The 22,134-nt window shown below is 40.8% G+C and overlaps 1 protein-coding gene across 1 annotated transcript in view; it reads left to right on the plus strand.

Annotated features, from left to right (window-relative positions):
• Positions 1 to 22,134, plus strand: part of LOC124259216 — a 57,591-nt gene that overhangs the window by 8,002 nt on the left and 27,455 nt on the right. The window contains exons 5-20 of the mRNA XM_046693323.1: positions 217 to 337; positions 803 to 954; positions 1,987 to 2,100; positions 3,720 to 3,785; positions 4,449 to 4,518; positions 5,004 to 5,178; positions 5,546 to 5,646; positions 6,350 to 6,480; positions 7,158 to 7,213; positions 7,990 to 8,149; positions 8,764 to 8,843; positions 10,154 to 10,264; positions 12,309 to 12,476; positions 13,775 to 13,915; positions 14,835 to 14,913; positions 15,514 to 15,624. Of these exons, the coding sequence (XP_046549279.1) occupies positions 217 to 337; positions 803 to 954; positions 1,987 to 2,100; positions 3,720 to 3,785; positions 4,449 to 4,518; positions 5,004 to 5,178; positions 5,546 to 5,646; positions 6,350 to 6,480; positions 7,158 to 7,213; positions 7,990 to 8,149; positions 8,764 to 8,843; positions 10,154 to 10,264; positions 12,309 to 12,476; positions 13,775 to 13,915; positions 14,835 to 14,913; positions 15,514 to 15,624 (1,836 nt within the window). The remainder of the gene's footprint in view (positions 1 to 216; positions 338 to 802; positions 955 to 1,986; positions 2,101 to 3,719; positions 3,786 to 4,448; positions 4,519 to 5,003; positions 5,179 to 5,545; positions 5,647 to 6,349; positions 6,481 to 7,157; positions 7,214 to 7,989; positions 8,150 to 8,763; positions 8,844 to 10,153; positions 10,265 to 12,308; positions 12,477 to 13,774; positions 13,916 to 14,834; positions 14,914 to 15,513; positions 15,625 to 22,134) is intronic.

The following is a 22,134-nucleotide window of genomic DNA, read 5'->3' on the forward strand; positions in this document are numbered from 1 at the left end:
TATATTCTCCCAGTGTAGGGCGTCTTGACCTTTTGTTGTGCTTGATAAACTGATATATTCTCCCAGTGTAGGGCGTCTTGACCTTTTGTTGCGCTTGATAAACTGATATATTCTCCCAGTGTAGGGCGTCTTGATATTTTGTTGTGCTTGATAAACTGTTATACTCTTCAGGGCGTCTTGGCTTGTTTGCTGTACATGATAAACTGCTAATTTCAGTATCGGACCTTTGCGATGCCGAAGAAGATTCAGTTTGCTGACAAGGCTCAGCTACATGGGATGAAGATGTTCAACAGATTATCCGAGTACTTCAAGCCTGCATATGTGTACGATAAACTGGGTATGTAGTACAAATTGTATTAAAAGTGAATGAGTGAAGGAGTTAATTAGGTTTTATGCATTTTGTAATAATACCCTTTCATTCCATGGATATTCCGAAATAGAGCACGTTGTCATGTATGTTGATTCGAACCCGACCCCATGACGTGCAAACACTTAAACCACACATCATCAGTAATTTATACAGAGACACTACACTACCGTTGTTGAGGAGACTTACGTTTCAACTCCTAAATGTTCCCTTGTAGAGTTGCGCAATCTCTGATCCTGACTGGCAATCCAAAGTTATCGTTGATTATATCTCTAACAAAGTGTTAACTGTATCAGGACCACCCTATTTGGGGCTCATCTGAAGGATGACATGATCCTTGCACCCAAAATATTGTATTTTTTCGTTGTTAGTCTGGCCTTCTTGCAGGCGAAAAACTGCTGAATGCGCTTTTAAGTTCTGATTGTTACACTGCAGACAACATCGTGATTCCGGACTTCGTGGCTGGAGCCACTGAGAACTGGGGTCTCATCAGCTACAGGGTGGCATTACTGTATGAGCCCGGGGTCTCCTCAGCCTCCGACGAGAACTGGATAGCAGAGGTCATCTGTCATGAGATTGCACACATGGTATGATTCATGTCTTTTAGTGGAAACTAGAACATCGTGCAGTCTGGCTGTCCTTCGTTGTTTGATATACCTTGTGTGTCAATTAATGTACAAATACAAGGAGAGCCCTGTTTCGAGTTTCGAGCGATATCTTGCGAGGCCTCCTCTTCCTCCTCCTATATTTTCTTCGTCTTCGTCCCCTTCTCCTGCAGTACAATCCTCCCAAGTTTCTCCTACTCCTCCTACCTCCTCACTCTTCGTGTCTCCCACTCTTCTCCTACTCCTCCTACCTCCTCACTCTTCGTGTCTCCCACTCTTCTCCTACTCCTCCTACCTCCTCACTCTTCGTGTCTCCCACTCTTCTCCTACTCCTCCAACCTCCTCACTCTTCGTGTCTCCCACTCTTCTCCTACTCCTCCTACCTCCTCACTCTTCGCGTCTCCCACTCTTCTCCTACTCCTCCTACCTCCTCACTCTTCGTGTCTCCCACTCTTCTCCTACTGGTTCTTCCCCCCAATTCTTTATTCCTTTCTATCGTTCTCATTTTTCTCAAATTACCTTTTCTTTCCCTATCTTTATACTTCGTCCTTTTCTTCTTATCTTTCTTTTGTTTATAATCTCCTCATCCTCATATCTTCTTCGGGCGGTGGGGTAGCCTAAGGGTTAAAGCGTTGGCTCGTCACGCCGAAGACCCGGGTTCGAATCCCTACATGGGCACCATGTGTGAAGCCCATTTCTGGTGTCCCCCGCCGTGATGTTGCTGGAATATTGCTAAAAGCGGCGTAAAAACAAACTCAGTCAGTCAGTCATATCTTCTTCGTCGTCTCTTATTCATTTCTACTCCGTCTTCTCCTGCCCCCTCCTTCGGTCCTTTTCATTTTAATCAAGTTCTTCGTTTCTTCTCATCTCTTCTTCCTCTCCTGTATCTTCTCCTTTCCGTCCTTTTATCCACTGCGTCATATCATTTTCATGTTTCTCTCTGTCTCCTCCCTTTTCTTCTTCTAATCGTCCTCCTCTATTACTATGCCAAGATGTCCACTGTTTTCTTTTCAGTGGTTCGGAAACCTGGTGTCACCTCAGTGGTGGAGCTGGCTCTGGTTGAACGAAGCATTTGCATCCTTCCTTGACTACCACATTGTTGGTGAGATCTACCCCAGCTGGAAGATGGTAGGTGTATGGTACAGGGGTGTCGGGGGCCGTCTCAATACCATTTTGTTTCAGGACTGTAAAGAAGCAACACCACACTGGTAATCGTATTATCGTTTTAGTAATGAGAAGCAAACATCTTGATGCCTTGGATAGTCGAGAATGTGCTTTGCCCCTAAAACAGATTATCAATAGGACAATCTTTTCGAACATTATTACACAGCCCATAAAAAAAGGCCCGACAAAATATCATATAGATAGTTTAGATGAATATTATAAGTATATTGCAAGGCTGTGTTATGGTGATCTATAAGATCTAAAGGCATCAGGTTATATATACTCCCCATCAAAAGTTTAGACTCACTAGTGTAAATGTAGCCACTTACTCAAGTCAACTCTTCAACCAGATTTTGCACAATTTTCCATACTGTTTAAAGGTACTGTTTTCACATGAACTAATGTATTGTAAAACAAATTCGTAACGTTGAAAAGATTATTGTCATGGGTTAAAAAAATGATGAAACTGAGTGAAAATTGGCGAATTTTAACAAAGTTTACACCAGAACACAGCTGTTCACATGCACGATATTTACACATGGTTTTTAGCAATTTAATGCATGATCCTCGTGCAATTCATCTGCATAAAGTTTGCAGTTGGTTCCCCCAAGTTAGTTGAGAAATTCATCTTCAATTTAACAACACGTATATGCATAACATATAGTGAGTGCTTTAAGTGAGTCTCAACTTTTGATGGGTAGTATACATACATTCCCGTGAAGATTCTTGACAGAATTGGTCTTCATCAACCCATGCTTGCCGTAAGAGGCGACTGACGGGATCGGGTGGTCAGGCTCGCTGACCTGGTTGACACGTCATCGTATCCCAGCTGCGTTAATCGGTGCTCATTATGTTGATCACACGAATGCCTGGTCCAGACTGGATTATTTACAGGTCGCCGCAATATAGCTTGGATATTTCTTAATGCGGCATTAAACAAACAAAGAAACAAACAAACAAAGAAACGAACAGGAAGGGGAGGGTCAGTATCAGTTGCGTGTTTCAGCTGGACATCCATGTTGCTGCCAGCACCCACGGTGTGATGTCATCCGACAGTTTGACGTCATCACACCCCCTCACTGCTGACGTCATGTCACCGGCAGAGATCAGCTCTATATTTGACAGTGTTACATATTCTAAGGTACTAGTATATATATAAGGGGTAATGTGTTTTGGCGCGCATGTTAAACAAAATTGCCATGACCGGGAACCCGTTTTAGCTGTTTCTGTTTGTCATGTGCCGTTTCGGTTAATAACCCAAACAATATGGCCTCGAGGATGACTGATCGTATGCCGCTAATGCTTTCTACGAATTTGACTTAAAACCGTTTTGGTAGGTCAGGGAGCCGAAACAAGAACAGAATACTGCTGTTGTCAACATATATAATCGTCCAATAACTGGTTAGAAGATACATATCAGTGATAATTTATTCATGTAAAAGGTGAAAGTTGTTTTAATCAGGCTTGTCATTTTAAGTATTACTATAAGAATATGATTCTTTTATTATTATGATTCTGTTGAAAGTGTTACTATTATTACCTACTGATGTGTTCAACTAACAATAAGTTTTTCCCTTAATAAGGGCGCCGCTATAGTCCGTATGATGCACCTTGTGATGGGACAGGACCTGTTCATTAAAGGGTTGAACGTGAGTTCTACTTACAGTAGATTGGCAAGTGTAAAAGTACAGAGATTATTTTGATGACATCCTGATCATTTGATAAACCTTGCCAAGGGATTTTTTTTCAACTTAGTTCACAGATCCGTCCAGGACAGAATATGTAAAATAGTATCAAACAGAAATTGTAACTTAACAGTAAACTGGGTCCCAGCTTTATCATGTCAAGTCATCCATGCTCAGTCACAAGTTAATATTCTCTTCATAACTGAGATGTTGTTACAACAAATACCTGCACTGTTCAGGGGTTTTTCAGCACTCAAGAAGATGTGTAACTTTATTCCCATGTAAAGTCTATGGGAAAAAGACTCGGAGTTTTGGTGTCGACAGATTATTCAACAGGCCACTGCTTCAATACAATACTAGTTAAAGAACTGACTTTGAATTAAGTACAGTATTTCGTACCGTCCAGTGAGCATTTGTTTGCTGTTGTAAAAACTGAGGCAAAACAGTGTTCCTCTTAATATCAAAGAGATGTCTCTAAGAATCTGATTTTGGACAGACAGCAGAATATATCCAAAACAAATAGTGAGCTTGGTGTTTTACCTGGTTCTGTTTAAAGCATTTCCGCCGTGTCCGCTCTTTCCAGCACGATACATGTCTTTAGTAATGCTGAACATTCCGTCTTACCAGCGCTACCTTGCAACAAATGCCTTTGGTAATGCTGAACACGACGACCTGTGGAAGGCCTTGACAGAGATAAGTATATTTAAATCGTTTGAGGATATTTCTACATCTTGATTACGGTACTCACCAATTTAACCGTTTGGTCGTCACACCGTATGCCCGTGTTCAAATCTCTAAAAGGGTACAACGTGCGAAACACATTTATGGTGTTATCCCTGAAACATTCCTAAAGGCGTGCATTATCTAACCCCGTTTTACCGCTTTCACACTGTTTCAGTTATAGCGCGGTATGTCAGCTTGATGTGGGAAGTGGTGCAGGTATACGTATTGTTTGATTGGAGTATATGTACCAGACAAAAACCTCATTATGCATCACTCACTGCTTTATTTCATATGCAATGCTCATTTATATGACCGGGGAAGGTGGGGTAGCCTAGTTGGTACTGCGTTGCTCGTCACGTAAAAACGCGGGTTCGATTCCCCCAAAACGGTACAATGTGCTAAACGTTTTTAAAACTGTGTTGATTGTTGTTATTCTTACCATTACTTCTTCCTTTCAAGAAGCCCTGGCCAATTCTGTAGATCTGAACATGACGGAAATCATGGACCCCTGGGTCACTCAGATGAACTACCCCGTCGTCCATGTTCAAGTAGGATCAGGAACGGTAACTCTAACACAGGAACGATATCTGTCTTCCGGTGGAGATAATCCCGACCAGGATTCTGGCAAATACGGGTACGCCACTTTCAACCTATAAATTGATGATGATGACATCATAATGGGAGTTATACAGGTCACATCGGCGATCATTGACTCAATGAGGAATCATTTTGGATAGGTCTGACTTCTACAGAGAAATAGGTGGGGTGGGGGTTAGGGGTGCTACCTGTCTTACTTAATTCTTGTAGGGTAAACGTCAACTACTCATCCCGCTCTGACCTTGGCTGGCATAAGCATTTTTTGATGAAGTACAATTTAATTATCCTGAGTCGATACATCAAATACATTAGTTCAGAAAAAAAGAAGAAAAAACAACAAAATATCTTCACGTTATATTCGTTCCCCAAAGTAAATTGTAATATTTTGAAGTTTCCCCCTCCAGGTACAAGTGGACAATTCCCATCACTTACACAACGAGCGACAACGTCAAGTTTACCACCACGCCCTCTGATGTTCACAACTTCAAGTACCACGACGACAAACGTGAGTTGTGGAGAAATTACAATTAAAAGAGTACATGAATGTGTGAATGTTTCCGTCGCTGAGTGAGTGAGTGAGTGAGTGAGTGAGTGATATTTTGTATTTGGTTGGGTCCTGGAAAAGTTTCTGGGATGTACAGAGGATGAGATGGAACTTAGCAGGACTATAAAGTCCGGGTGAGTGAGTAAGTGAGGATTGGATGAGTGATTGAGTGTGCGTCCCTAGTGGGATTCGATTGATTGATTAAATGAGTTTGAAAACCTCATTCATCATGTCGCCTCGTACGTCAGACAGGTTGATGGGGACCTCGGAGGGGGGGTTCAGGGGGTTCGACACTCACGCACACACACACACACCTTGAAATTTTCTGGATCCGCCAATGGGAACTGTTGTTGAATATTCAGTGAAATTATTGTTTTCTCTGGCCATTGATTTGATATCATGTCTGGCAGTCAGGCAGTAAGTCTACATTTGTATAGATGTGTAATAGACACCTAAGCATGAGCAGATGGTCTGTGGTGCCCGTATCTGATGGTGATGTTCTAGAAACGTGGGGTCGACTTCCTGTTCTCCAGGACTACACGTCGACACCACACCTGTGGATTTCACCAGTGTGTAGTACCTCCCAGAGTTGTATCACGTCGTGGTATAACTGAAGTGTTAATCTAACTCACCTAACTCATACTGTTATGGTTGTATGTTAAAGTGGAGTTGACCGTGAATGTACCGGCCGGTGGATGGATCCTTGTGAATATCCAGGAGTGTGGCTTCTACAGGGTCAGCTACGACACCAACAACTGGAACAACATCATCAGCACGTTGACAACAAACCATGCGGTAACATGACATATAGTGAGAATATTTTATCCGGATGTTTCCATATGTTTAATGTCATATTGGAATATTAAAATTACTAACACTTATTGAGATTCATTCACAAATGTTTTTAAACTCGTGTAGGAATTAGAGTGAATCGTCCTTTTCACTGCAATGCTCGGAACGATGTCCAGCAATATTCATTTACCTGTACATCAGCAGATCGGGTTTCTCCTATCTACACGTTTTTAGGGAAAGTTAAGCATAGATGTTTGAGCGTCCGTGCAAGATGACTTCTTTCTCATCTTTATTGACCAGTGAAATCAGTGGGATTAATATTGATTATTCGTTCTGATAACACTGTGATTCATGCCATACATTTGTGTGTCTGTATAATGGATACGATGCATTTCTGTACATAGACACTCACTCACTCACTCACTCACCCACTCACTCACTCAGTCGTGTACGTGTAGAAAGGTCCAAGTTAGCATATCAGCCAATCAGATTCCTTGCACGTGTTTTGGCTCTCATGTCGTCACCGATTGGTGTGTTGTAATGATAACGCCATATGTGTAATATTGTTTTTATTGAACAGGCAAAGGCATCACTAATTCTTCCTCAAGTTTGTTTAGAGAATGAAATATAAATCATGTTGATATCTACTATCACACAGTTGTATTAATTTTTTTTTTCAGATAATAGACCCAATAAATCGAGCGCAGATTATCAATGACGCTTGGAACTTAGCCAAGTAGGTTGGAATATTTACTTATACCTTGCATGTACTTGTTGACGTCATTTAGAAGGTGCAGCAAGCCTTTAACGTGGTATATCATATCATTTCACTGATAAGGACTTTGGTCCTGTTTAACCCCCATCAGCATGAAGAAAGTTGTTTACAGTTTAAGTAACAGAGATGATCCTACCTGGTACCCTTTGTACAGCATGGAGAAGTGAATACACAATACCATTAGGAAGTGGTCAGATGTATCATACGTTAAATGTAGGATTACACTTTCTTGGTAAAACACAGATTGTAATACTTTTGTGAGGTTCAATCATACCCGGGACTCGAACCCACACTCTCAGAATCAGGCACCTAATCGCCATCACACAAAGTCAGCGATCTAACCCACTCAGCCATCTCTACTGAGAAGGTGTAATCTCAATATAACATGTTACATTTCACCACATTCCAAATATCAATGAGTTAAGACACTACCAATTGTGGTGGCTGAGTGGGTTAGATCGGTGACTTTGTGTCACTATTACTGGGCAACGTCACATATTCACCTTCTCTCCGTATGTCATTTGGCCTATTGATCAACGGGCGTGGCCTAGTGGTTAACGCGTTCGCTCGTCACGCGGAAGACCCGGGTTCGATTCCCCACATGGGGTACAATGTGTGAAGCCCATTTCTGGTGTCCCCTGCCGTGATATTGTTGGAATATTGCTAAAATTGACGTAAAACTAAAGTCACTCACTCACTATTGGTATTTACTTGCACAATGTTACATGTTCCTCCAGAGCAGGGATGTTGGACCAGGACGTTGCACTCCGGACTGTCAACTACCTGAGCAGCGACCTGGATTACGCCCCTTGGAGAGCCTTCCGCCGGGAACTTGACTACGTGGACGACATGTTGGAGCGTACGCCACTCTACGGAATGTTTGAGGTGATAGATGGAGTCAGTTAAGATAAAATATTTAAGAAAACTGCCATGAAGGGATTAACCAGCGTCCGACGATTCTTAACACTTTAGCTTAGGGCTTCAGGGTTTATACGAAGATTAATTGTCTTTAGGTCAATGATAATAATAGTCCACCTGAAACGCGCCGAATCCATGCACAATGCATGCTCTACGCGCGCACGTCCGAGAGGAGATGAAAGAAGCCACACAGAGAAGGCAAGTCTGACAAGAAGCTTTTGAGCTGGGCCTTAAACAGACTTTAGTGCATGAGTATGCACTGTTTAAAGTTGAAACACTTCTTGATAATGATTCGTTGCTCATGACTTCACCCACTGGTCTGCCTGTTCACAATCAGTAATGTACTGACCGACGCTACATATAGCAGGAAAAACGCTGACTGCGCGTTTTGAAGCCTCCACACACCCAAGCGCCCCACTGAGGTGTACGAAGCGCATAAGTTCCACGTTTTCAGATATTTTCATGTACGTAGGAGATAATTTCATTAGAAATGTCAATGGACGTGCTCTAGTTCAGTGTATTCACTTTCTGGTTCCAAAGTTACGCAATACAACGGGGTGGCACCGTGCTGCAAAACTATCATTACATTTTAGGACTTCATGAAGAAGACCGTCGACATCCCCTTCACAACACTTGGTACCAACATCACCGAGGATATGACGCCTATCGAAAAGTACGTGTGAAGACTATAAATGTTATCATGCCAACACATATCAATCTCTATATATACATATATATACTAACGTAATAATCCGAAAAGGCGGAGTCAAACTTAAATGTTAAATTGTAAGGTTTATGAAAACGTTGGTCTCACAATAATTAGAAGATAAAGCTACTCTGTTTTCAATTTTGCGGTCCTTTATCGTTGATTTAAGACCGCTAAATGTAATTTAAACACCGAAGCGTTAGCATTTAGCGGTCTTAAATCAACGATAAAGGACCGCAAAATTTAGTACAGAGTAGCTTTATCTTCATTCTAGCACGACTGATAAGCGTTTTAAAACCGAACTGTTTGGTGCGCAAGAACACAAGGCGCGACGGGGCCTTTTTTCCTGGTAATCGCTTGGAATCGTCCCGTTGAGGGACAGGTTGTGTAATGAACAAAATAAGACATTTTCAACAACATAAATGCTTTAGTATGCTAACCAGTATGCTTGTATTTGTAACAAGTAGCATACATAAATAATAAAAAATACAGTTTATACTGTGAGCAAGTACAATTATTTGAATTTTCTCAAGCGAATTATTGATCCCCCCTACTGTATGACAATCGACTCGTTCAAATTCAAGCCGTGAACTCGCTAAGTTTAGTCGCCGCTAACTTTATTCACGGAAATAATTGTTGATAACCACCCTACTATTCCCAATTTGGAAAAGACCTGACATGCCACGTTTTATGTGGGATACATGGACAGTGGTAGTGGAAGGACTGGGCATTACGGCCGGGACGAAAGCGGTCAGGTTAGGACGTGATGGCCGACGTTTGTTGTCGACGTCAACACACGTAGATCTGGACCCGGTTTGAATACACTGCCGCTTTTGCGCTGCTGACGGATTTTCCAGCTTCGTAGTTCTTCACTGGGATTAGGGTCAAGAAATTCTTCTTCAACCCATTCACTTTTTGCTTCAAAAACACCAAAGATGCTGCCGAGATAGAAATTGCCGATGTCCGACATGTTTGTTTACAAACAAAAGGGTCAACGAGTTCGTTGTATTCATACGCGGTGAATCGGTCACTTTAATTAGCGGTCTTAAACAGCCATTTAAGTACGGTTTTGATGAGCTCTCAGCCAATCAGATTCGAGTATCACACAATGTCGCGCTAGAATGATCATTCGAGCATTACAAGTGAAATATGTCCAAAACGTTAGGTGTATGTTGAAATGAACGACCTCCAATTCCTGTTCATGAACACCTTAATTCTATAATGGTTGGCAAAGATGTCCTCCAAAGGGGCCTTTACACCTTGTCCGTTCTTCGTAGGATTGAGATAGCGCAGATGGCGTCAGTGGCGTGTAGTTACGACTACAGCGACTGTGTGGATACATCAGTGAGACTGTTCTCCATCTGGATGGAAGATGGAACTAACAATCAGTAAGTTGCATGTTAATCTACATGAGGGTTGTACACTAACAATCAGTAAGTTGCATGTTGATCTACATGAGGGTTGTACACTAACAATCAGTAAGTTGCATGTTAATCTACATAAGGGTTGTACACTAACAATCAGTAAGTTGCATGTTAATCTACACGAGGGTTGTACACTAACAATCAGTAAGTTGCATGTTAATCTACATGAGGGTTGTACACTAACAATCAGTAAGTTGCATGTTAATCTACATGAGGGTTGTACACAACAATCAGTAAGTTGCATGTTAATCTACACATAAGGGTTGTACACTAACAATCAGTAAGTTGCATGTTTAATCTGACAACATAAGGGTTGTACACTAACAATAAGTAAGTTGCATGTTAATCTACACGAGGGTTGTACACTCAACAATCAGTAAGCTGCATGTTAATCTACATGAGGGTTGTACACTAACAATCAGTAAGTTGCATGTTAATCTACATGAGGGTTGTACACTAACAATCAGTAAGTTGCATGTTAATCTACATGAGGGTTGTACACTAACAACAATCAGTAAGGGCTGTTGCATGTTAATCTACATGAGGGTTGTACACTAACAATCAGTAAGTTGCATGTTAATCTACATGAGGGTTGTACACTAACAATCAGTAAGTTGCATGTTAATCTACATGAGGGTTGTACACTAACAATCACTAAAGTTGCATGTTAATCTACACGAGGGTTGTACACTAACAATCAGTAAGTTGCATGTTAATCTACACGAGGGTTGTACACTAACAATCAGTAAGTTGCATGTTAATCTACATGAGGGTTGTACACTAACAATCAGTAAGTTGCATGTTAATCTACATGAGGGTTGTACACTAACAATCAGTAAGTTGCATGTTAATCTACATGAGGGTTGTACACTAACAATCAGTAAGTTGCATGTTAATCTACATGAGGGTTGTACACTAACAATCAGTAAGTTGCATGTTAATCTACATGAGGGTTGTACACTAACAATCAGTAAGTTGCATGTTAATCTACATGAGGGTTGTACACTAACAATCAGTAAGTTGCATGTTAATCTACATGAGGGTTGTACACTAACAATCAGTAAGTTGCATGTTAATCTACATGAGGGTTGTACACTAACAATCAGTAAGTTGCATGTTAATCTACATGAGGGTTGTACACGATTACATCTGTTCTCAGACGTGAGGGGTGTATGTTACGATGAATAATATTGCTTGTATGGATTCCGGGGCTAATGTGGATTTCTAATGACGACCGCTGGCCAAGATAGCAATACAAACCACCTTGTGACGTCTTTTTAAATGACGACGACAGGGGATCGAACCGTTGACATTCCATGCAGACGCTCTATCCAGATTACACGGGGCGTGGAAGACGTGAAATTTATAGTCGTTAAATATATGCAGTAATTTCCATGTTGAAAGGCACAGGAAACGTATTATCCATATCTGACGTGATTGAGAGATTCCGACATTATTCTGCTATTGGCTCAAGACATACATGTATAACGGGGCAAGGTGGTGGGGAATGGGCTAATGTGTAGCAGTCGGGATGACTCCAGAAAAGTGGTTCACTCTTCGTATCAGTGTGGAGAATGTCAATTGAAAATTTGAATTAGCCATGCGAGATTTATGAGTGAGTGAGTGAGATTAGTTTTATGCCGCACTCAGCAATATTCCAGCTATGTGGTGGCGGTCTGTAAATAATCGAGTTTGGACCAGACAATCCAGTGATCAACAGCATGAGCATCGAGCTACGCAATTGGGAACCGATGACATGTGTCAACCAAGTCAGCGGGCCTGACCACCCGATCCCGTTAGTCGCCTCTTACGACAAGCATGGGTTACTTAATATTCTGACCCGGATCTTCACGGGTAATGTGAGATTTATGACTGCTGGTAGGTTATGTGTATAAAATGATAGTCACAGGCACGAAATTAATCCTAATATGCATTTCTGCAAATACTGGTCTAGATCCTCTTATTGGACTATTGGAACGAGTGATTTCATGTGTTCACCATGTTTCAGAATATACCCAGACCTGCGCAGTACGTTCTACTGTACGGCCGTGAGACACGGAGGTCTGGAAGAATGGGAGTTTGTCCGCCAGAAGTATCTCACGGAGCAGACAAGTTCTGAGAAGGACAGATTGAGACGAGCTTTGTCGTGCACAAGAGAACCCTGGCTACTACAGAGGTATGCGGAGGCACTGTTATAGACATAGCTTTACTATAAAGTTGCAAAAATGGAAAATGCAGGGTTGTATCCATTATCGTGAGTTCGAATCCGATATACGCCATGATTGTGGTTTTTTGTTTGTCGCCAACAAACCCTTGTTAGTCCAGTAAATTTTGGTTTTACCAAAACATCAACGTGACACACTGTGTCGTGACTGAAAAGATGCGGCATAAAACCATATTCACTCATTACAATTGAGGTATAGCCATCATTGTGTGGAGATCAGAACTCACGCTCAACTCATCGCAAGATACATAAATAATTACTTAGGTGAGGTGAGGTGAAATTGGGTTTTACGTCGTGCTTGAGAATATTTCGCTCATATGACGACGTGCATGCTTGTGTATGTGTATGTGCGGCTGCTTGTACTAGCCCAGACTGAAGCTGGTTTTATAGTGCTAGCCCACTGAGATACTATGCCGCAGTGAAGCATGAATACCCCACTCAGACACATTATACTGACTCCGAGCCGACCAGTCCTTGTTGTACCCATTAATGCCAAGCGCCAGACAGGGACCAACAAATACCATATTTTAACGTCTTTTTGGTATGACGCGGTCAGGGATCGAACCCGAGACCTTCCGCTCTCCGGGCGGACGCTAAATACTTACTTAGAAAGCCAAATGTACTACATTCAGAAAATGTTTATACTCATAATGCTTTGTTTCGCATTTGCTGGAAAACTTTGAACTTTATTAGCATTTGTGTATTGTCAAAGTGAGCTTTTCGTTATTGTATCGCTTATCAGTTATGGCAGTGATAGAAGTAATGTAAGTGAGTGAATGTAGGTTTACGCCGCATAAGCATTATGCTAGTGGTACCACTGCTAAGAACACCAAAGAATAGTCTCACACAGGACGTGAAGACTGCATGGGCAGACATACATTGGACCAATCGATCGTCCGTTTCTAACGCTGCTTGATCCCATGGCGTATATAGTTTTAGCGTCACTGACGTTTTCTCCATAAAAGCCCGAATATGTACTTATGGCTCCCGTGTATTGTTCAGACATCGTATTGTATTGTGATGCATTTTGATCATGTGTAACATTCAGGGGCCCGATTCACAAATCTATCGTAGCGCTACGACAGTCGTAAGTCTATGTTAAGGTATGGGGGTTACGATTATCTTAGCGCTACGATCGCTTTGTGAAACGGGCCCAGGTCTTTCAGTCCTGAGACATGGTTTTGTCGACACTGAACATGTTTTGTTGAGTATGTTTTGTCTGTATTATCATTGTTTCTATCATTTTTCAGAGTTTTGGAAATGTCCCTGAATTCGGATGAGGTGAAAGGCCAAGACGTCTTGTCCACTGTCACATACGTGGCCAACAACCGCTGGGGGCGGGAGCTCGCCTGGGACTTTGTCAAACATCACTTTGCTGAACTGGGTTCTGCGTATGTTGTTTGCTCCTTCAGAAAACCTTGCAATTGTTCCAGCTCTGTTGCACAGTCAGTGATCGTCAGCCCTTCATGGGAGGTCGTTTCCCAGAAAACAGTTCACCTTTGAATTTGTGCGATGTGCTCAGAGAAGTAGTTGACCATTGTATAGATGTAATGTGCTCAGAGAACCAATTGGCCATTGGATTTGATAATGTACCCAAAGAACTTTAAGAAGACCCGAATAACCAGTTGACAATTTTACAGACACAGCTGAATATTGTACTGAGCAATATAAGGTGAACCAGAGAACTGGTTGACTTTGTGTTGTTCAAAATGATGCAAATTATACGTCAAAATAGCATTATCAAAAATTTGCCCAAAACGTGATGAAAGTATTGCAATAGTTTAGCATGGTACCATGTCAAGATGATCAGGGTTTCCTAGCAACCTTAACTTGTCAGTCGAAGTGTTGGTTATTCCTGGGGTCATTCCTAGCGGTTTGTCCAGTGCAGACTTGATTGTCTTCATGTCACCACCATAAAGCTAACATATACCGATGAGGGCAACAAAACTAACATATACCGATGAGGGCAACAAAGCTAACATATACCGATGAGGGCAACAAAACTAACATATACCGATGAGGGCAATAAAACTAACATACCGGTATACCGATGAGGGAAACAAAACTAACATATATATTGATGAGGGCAACAAAACTAACATATACCGATGAGGGCAACAAAACTAACATATACCGACGAGGGCAACAAAACTAACATATACCGATGAGGGCACCAAAGCTACCATATACCGACGAGGGCAACAAAACTAACATATACCGATGAGGGCAACAAAACTAACATATACCGATGAAGGCAACGTCAACAACAAAACAGAATAAGTTTCATTAATATCTGAGTGTTGTTTGCAGGATAACAACCCGATCAGGACTGTACCGAATAATCCGGGAGAGTTCTGAGAAGTACAACACAGAGCAAGAGTACAAGAAGGTATGGGTATTTTTATAGAGTTGTGACCCTTGCCAGAAACCCATAAATATGGGTTCAAATCCCGGCTTATCGCGTTACTAAACCTACCACCTATAGTGTACCTGTTTTTTTCCAAAGTGGTATGCTTTCCAGATCAGCTTCACTTCGGGGCTTGCTTAATCAAGCGTGGTATAACTGGGCTGCTGTGCAGTGAAAACTTAGACAAATTTACCAACACATGACATATATTACGTGATGGTCGTGGTGTTGGAGACTATTATGTATGTCAGGGAATGAGGGGTGGGTGGAGTCGGGGGTGGGGTGGGGGTGGTGTTGGATTGAGAGGGGTGATGAGGGCAGGACGTATGCTGCTTCGTTTCCTCCACACTGAGCAGTATTCTACCAGTATGACGATGGCTCGTGTAACTTCGACTTTGGACCAGGCAATCCAGTGATTAACACCACAGACATCAATCTACGTACCTGTCAGTCTAACTTGATATAAACGTAAGGATTAACCTTATTCAGATCCGGATTACTACTGGATTCCGTGCATTCACGAGTGACAGATATTTGTGAAATATTAATGGTCAGGTTGAGGACAATGAATCTTTGCTTCAGGTGGAGGACTTCATGAACAGCGGCGATGATGTATCCGAGGCGGGGACGGCGTTTAAGGAAGTTCTGGACAGAACAACAACAAACATCAACTGGCTGAAGAAGAATTACGGAGTGTTTGAGACATGGCTCAAGTCTCAGATATAAACTCGCCTTAAATGTCTTCCAGGTCACGGATCTTGCAGTGTTAACATTAAACGTGAATCGCTATGTGTCGAATAAGTTTGTAACCTCATGGGCGAAAGAAACCCACCTCGCTTTTTTAACATGTCACAAAACAAACTCAGATTTTGGAAATTTAACAATCATATTTGGAAAAATTAATGGATTTACAACATTCTGAATGACGAAAGAGTAAACTACAGATATGAATAATCACTTAGTGTACGATAAGAGATTAAAAAAATAATTTTGGTGACGTTTCTTTCGCCCGTGAATTTATATATGTTACAGTCAATGTGTAGATCATTGAAACTTGCGTGATATTTGCCAGCAATTTGTACATTCCTGATTGATTTAGGCGATTTATAGAATACTTAAATATGTAAGTTTCATTGAGTGACCAAACAATTCGTCCGTGTATTTGAGTGATTGAATGCAAATTATGATGAGGATATTGCAGTTCTTAAGATGTTGAATTTCTTCGCCAAATAGCTCAAAATGATAAGGTTTAAGATATATTGATACCCACTATATGTTCATGTCTTTATTGAAATAAAATGACAAGAAGTCCACTCTTAACCTATGTACATGATGTATGGTACGTTGTTGTCATGTTGCAATTATATGTAGGAGACGGTGGCTTGGAAACGGGTGAGTGAGTGAAGAGCAGTACCCTTGAAGATCCGAGTTAGAATATTGATCTTCAGTAACCCATGCTTGTCGTAAGAGGCGACTAACGGGATCGGGTGGTCAGGCTCGCTGACTTGATTGACACATGTCATCAGTTCCCAATTGCGTAGATCGATGCACATGCTGTTGATCACTGGATTGTCTGGTCCAGACCGCCGCCAATATAGCTGAAAAGGTGCGGCGTAAAACTAAATCTCACTCACTCGTTATATCAGTAGTTCGTTACATGCCTTGACTAAATATAGAACAAATAAAAAAGACCCAAAAAATACAATTCGTTAAATCTTCTATATAGTTATCGGGGCGGTGGGGTAGCCTAGTGGTTAAAGCGTTGGCTCGTCACGCCGAAGACCCGGGTTCGAATCCCCACATGGGTACAATGAGTGAAGCCCATTTCTGGTGTCCCCCGCCGTGATATTGCTGGAATATTGCTAAAAGCGGCGTAAAACCAAACTCAGTCAGTCAGTCTATATAGTTATCCTTAGAAACTAATAGCCGAAGCCACTGAACCCCATTAATCCCAAGATGGTTTTTGTTTTCCGTTAATGCCTGCAATGAGTGGAAATTAAAGCTCATTTTGTTTGCAAAGACTGGGATATGAGACTTTTCCACATAAGGTCCAAGGTAACTGCTTTTCTCAACTATGAGTAAGTGAGTTGGGTTGAACGTCTCCTTTACCCCATCTACACACTGACTGATGCGCAAGATCGTTAGTTTTCTTATACTGGCTTCCGCTACACAGCATGGTGATGACAGAGTGACATCACCATCCCCCAGAGACGTGTGTCCCTCATCACTTACTCATTGGGGATTGCTGGAACAAAGTCCCGGAATTATCTTGTCTGAAATTGTTGCTCGGGTAGTTTGGCTCATTTGAACTACATCCCAAATTAACTAACTAAATTATCTGAGTAGAGGCACCCCCATGGCATGTAATGAGCACAGCCCATCAGCTCTCCCAGAAGAACTACATGCTTACCATCCTATTGACCAGTACTTATGTTGTTGTATAGGTAATTTAATAACCAGAAAGTAAAGGACAAGAGAGAAGGGTATGTTGTAGTTGGTGAATGTTCTTGAATTCATATGATAGAAACAAACAAGCCAAGCTTAGTATATTAGAGTAAAGGTAAAGGTATATTAGAGTAAAGGTAAAGGTATATTGGAGTAAAGGTAAAGGTATATTGGAGTAAAGGTAAAGGTATATTGGGGTAAAGGTAAAGGTATATTGGGGTAAAGGTGAAGGTATATTGGTGTAAAGGTGAAGGTATATTGGGGTAAAGGTGAAGGTATATTAGAGTAAAGGTAAAGGTATATTGGTGTAAAGGTGAAGGTATATTGGGTAAAGGTAAAGGTATATTAGAGTAAAGGTAAAGGTATATTGGAGTAAAGGTAAAGGTATATTGGTGTAAAGGTGAAGGTATATTGGAGTAAAGGTAAAGGTATATTGGTGTAAAGGTGAAGGTATATTGGGGTAAAGGTGAAGGTATATTAGAGTAAAGGTAAAGGTATATTGGTGTAAAGGTGAAGGTATATTGGGGTAAAGGTGAAGGTATATTAGAGTAAAGGTAAAGGTATATTGGTGTAAAGGTGAAGGTATATTGGGGTAAAGGTAAAGGTATATTAGAGTAAAGGTAAAGGTTTATTGCAGTAAAGGCAAAGGTATATTTGAGTAAAGGTGAAATATCAACGAATGAATTTTTGAGTTAAAATAGTGTTGTTACAGACTGCAATCCAGTACCACGATGCAGTTGGCTACTTATTGAAGCTGGACTAAACTAGTTCTACATGGATCAGATTGAACACTGAGGATGAAAGTGACACTAAATTATCACATTAAATATGTAAGCCTATCTATAGATGAACTATCTATACATCTGTATATAAAACTCCAGATTTTATCTGCACAAGATCTTTCGCCGTTCAACGGCTCTTCATGTGTACAATGAAAACTAAGTGACGCATAACGGCAGTAGCTATGACGTCATCATGCGTGTGACGTTACAGTTAGTGACAATAGGTAATATGTAATAGATATATAAGATATATCTTCTTAGGTAGTTGAACATGCTGTTCATAAAGCAGTAAAAGTCCCAAGAGAGACACTTATGAAAACAGAAGAAACAAATACAGAAACGGACATTCTTCCATTTGTTTGTACCTACAATCCTAATAACTGTACAATATGTCCATTATGAAAGCAAATCTTCCAATTTTGTACAAAAGTGATACTATGAAAAAAGGTTTATCAGTCAGTGTAACAAAATGTTAAACACCTCGATGTGGATCTTGTTTAATCATAACTGAAAACTGCAAATTTACATTTTGTGACAGCAAACTATTTACTATCAAAACCAACATGAACTACAGCAGCAAAAATGTTATATATGTTTTATTTGTTTTCTGTTGGGCAAATCCATTAAGCAGATGCAGGTGACAGCATGTAGTTAATCTGTGCACTGGACCATAACATGTTTTCCTTTAAGCTGTAATCTTTATGGGATGTAGTTCTTATGTGAGGACCCTATGGCGTGGTTCGTTGCTCACGATTTTAATCATTGGTTTGTGTGGTCCAGGGTTGATTATTTACAGGAGTAATCTATAAGGAGGATTGTGGAACATTAAATATTCTCACACCCGGCACTTGTTGGTTGCGTCAGGTACTGTACAGTAATGCTACTGTGATATACACATTACTATAGCAGCAGGGAGACTCATAACGCATAGAGGCACAGAGGCATAGGGTATTCAAATGAAACCATAGTGCCCAAAGAGCATAACATTGGATCATGATCTTCACACAGAACATAACGGCACATGTTCTTCACACAGAGCATAACGGCACATGGTCTTCACACAGAGCATAACTGCACATGGTCTTCACACAGAACATAACGGCACATGGTCTTCATACAGAGCATAGCGGAACATGATCTTCATTAACAGCATTGCAACACATAATCTTCAGCCATAGCGGCACATGATATTTCCTCAAAGCATTGCGCACATGATCTGCAAACAAAGCATATCGGCACATGATCTTCACACAGTATGACGGAACATATATATGTTTTAGATAATTGAAACACCTTGAATGTACTCTACTTTCCAACGGGTTTGCCCTTAATTGGTTTGTACAAACCGATTGTGACGCTAAGCTTTTTTCATGTATATTTACTCGATCAAAGGTATTAAAATCTGGCATCAATCAATTTATATATCCGTCAAATTTTTTACAACATTATTGATGTTTTAAAGCATCACATGAAGGTCATAGAAGATACACACCGTGACCTCTATATGAAGGTCATGGAGATACACACTGTGATCTCTATTTGAAGGGCATGGAAGATACACATTGTGACGTTTATATGAAGGTCATGGAAGATACATACTGTAACCTCAAGATGAAGGTCATAGAAGATACACACCGTGGCCTCTATATGAAGGTCATGGAGATACACACTGTGACGTTTATATGAAGGTCATGGAAGATACACACCGTGGCCTCTATATGAAGGTCATGGAAGATACACACCGTGGCCTCTATATGAAGGTCATGGAAGATACACACCGTGGCCTCTATATGAAGGTCATGGAAGATACACACTGTGGCCTCTATATGAAGGTAATGGATGATACACACTGTGGCCTCTATATGAAGGTAATGGAAGATACACACCGTGGCCCCTATATGAAGGTCATGGAAGATACACACCATGGCCTCTATATGAAGGGCATGGAAGATACACACCGTGGCCTCTATATGAAGGCAATGGAAGATACACACCGTGGCCTCTATATGAAGGTCATTGAAGATACACACTGCGGCCTCTATATGAAGGTAATGGATGATACACACTGTGGCCTCTATATGAAGGTAATGGAAGATACAAACTGTGGCCTCTATATGAAGGTAATGGAAGATACACACCGTGACCTCTATATGAAGGTCATGGAAGATACACATTGTGACCTCTATATGAAGGTCATGGAAGATACACACTATGACCTCTATATGAAGGTCATGGAAGATACATACTGCGACCTCTATATGAAGGTCATGGAAGATACACACTATGACCTCTATATGAAGGTAATGGAAGATACAGACGGTGACCTCTATATGGATGTCAATACCGGTGACATGTTAAATAATGTTATAAATATGACGAACCATTCCATAGATGACATCGTGACCGCTTGGTGACGACCTTGATCTCCTTCAACAAATTGACAAAGTAACCGACTTCAGATCAGAAGGTCCGTGCTTCAAATCCCATATTAAGGCAATATAACAGTCCCCGAGGACAAGGTAGCCATACTTACAGGTACATAGAGAGGCCATTGAAGGTACTGTTGTACACATCAGTCAAAACTATATCAACACTGGATAAAGTATGGCAACTCTGTGGATAGGTAGTAAACCGCACATTAAATATGAACATTTGACACGTAAACATTTCCCATTTCCGTGGTGAGAAATTTAACGAGGACAGATACAAACACACCAACACTAATGAGAATTGAAATATAATTTATAGGTAAGATAAATATATTTTTAAACAACTATATATTTTGAACAACTGGCTTGCATCTGAATCCTCGCTGAGCGTGTGTACATTGTGCGGTTTACATAACGCTACGACATGTTAACTTTAAAGTTGATTTATAAATGAATTGTTTATTGTGTGCTAGGCGGAGACCTTTGATGATAATATATACCGCCATAAATGTGGGAATATGGAACGTAACCACGCTTAAGAAATTTAAAAAATTAAACTTAAAAAAATATATATAACTTTTTTAGCCAAGGGTATTGCCGAAACAATAAGTGCAGGTGCGTCAGGTGGTTCATTCGCGTAAAGTGTTGTATTCGTGTAAGGTATTGTATTCTATTATCGTGGGGTCGAATCCAATACCTCTTGTCGCCAGTTTCAACAAAGGACTACATATTTTAGGCCTTCTCCAATTAGGGATTTCCTAATTAGTGACAAGACAAGCTGTGGTACAAATACACGCTGACGACTCATTTACTGCTGGTTATGCGTCTTGTCAAAATTTGTCAGATTGTGTACAAGGCATGTCTAAAAAATATAAAACTGATTTAAAAAACAAAACAAGCCGTTGAAAATATCAATCTGTGAAAAGCACATATTTGGTAAAACGGCAGCTTCCTGAATTCGACTTGACGCAAGATATAAAAATCTGAGACACCGTTAGTTCATGAGATCCTGGAGACGTGTAAGGGAGGTAACTCTGATTGACATGTTTAATACATACTTTCCTACGGGATTGTTTCAGTAATGTGTAATCTCAGACACATTTGACAGAAATGAACATTTATTGAAACATCTCACTAACATTTCAGAAACTGACACTGTAGTAATCTAGACTTCCCAACTATTATGCCTTGCAAGGGTTTAATGAGACACTTGTTTTAGAGTCTATTTGACGGACAAGCAATAAAATATTTATTGAATGTGAAAGTGTTTGCAGGAGTGGTTATATGTAAGTATGTGGCCGGCCAGCTTAACGAACACGTGGTCAGTCGTTACGGCAAAGATTAGTCCAGATATTACTGATATAACATAGACAGGTGACGGTGATTGGGAAGATGCTTTTTCAGCTTTCAGTCTAGTTTTCGACACGACGTCACAATGCCTCCATAATTCCATCATTCGCTACACCTCTAATACAAACAATGAGTTATGATCACACGGTACTTGATGGCAGGTACCCACATCTCCCTTCAAGTGTTCGTAACATATC

The sequence above is a fragment of the Haliotis rubra genome, unplaced genomic scaffold (assembly GCF_003918875.1).
Source record: "Haliotis rubra isolate DU_JTF1 unplaced genomic scaffold, ASM391887v1 Scf714, whole genome shotgun sequence".
Lineage (NCBI taxonomy): Eukaryota > Metazoa > Mollusca > Gastropoda > Lepetellida > Haliotidae > Haliotis > Haliotis rubra.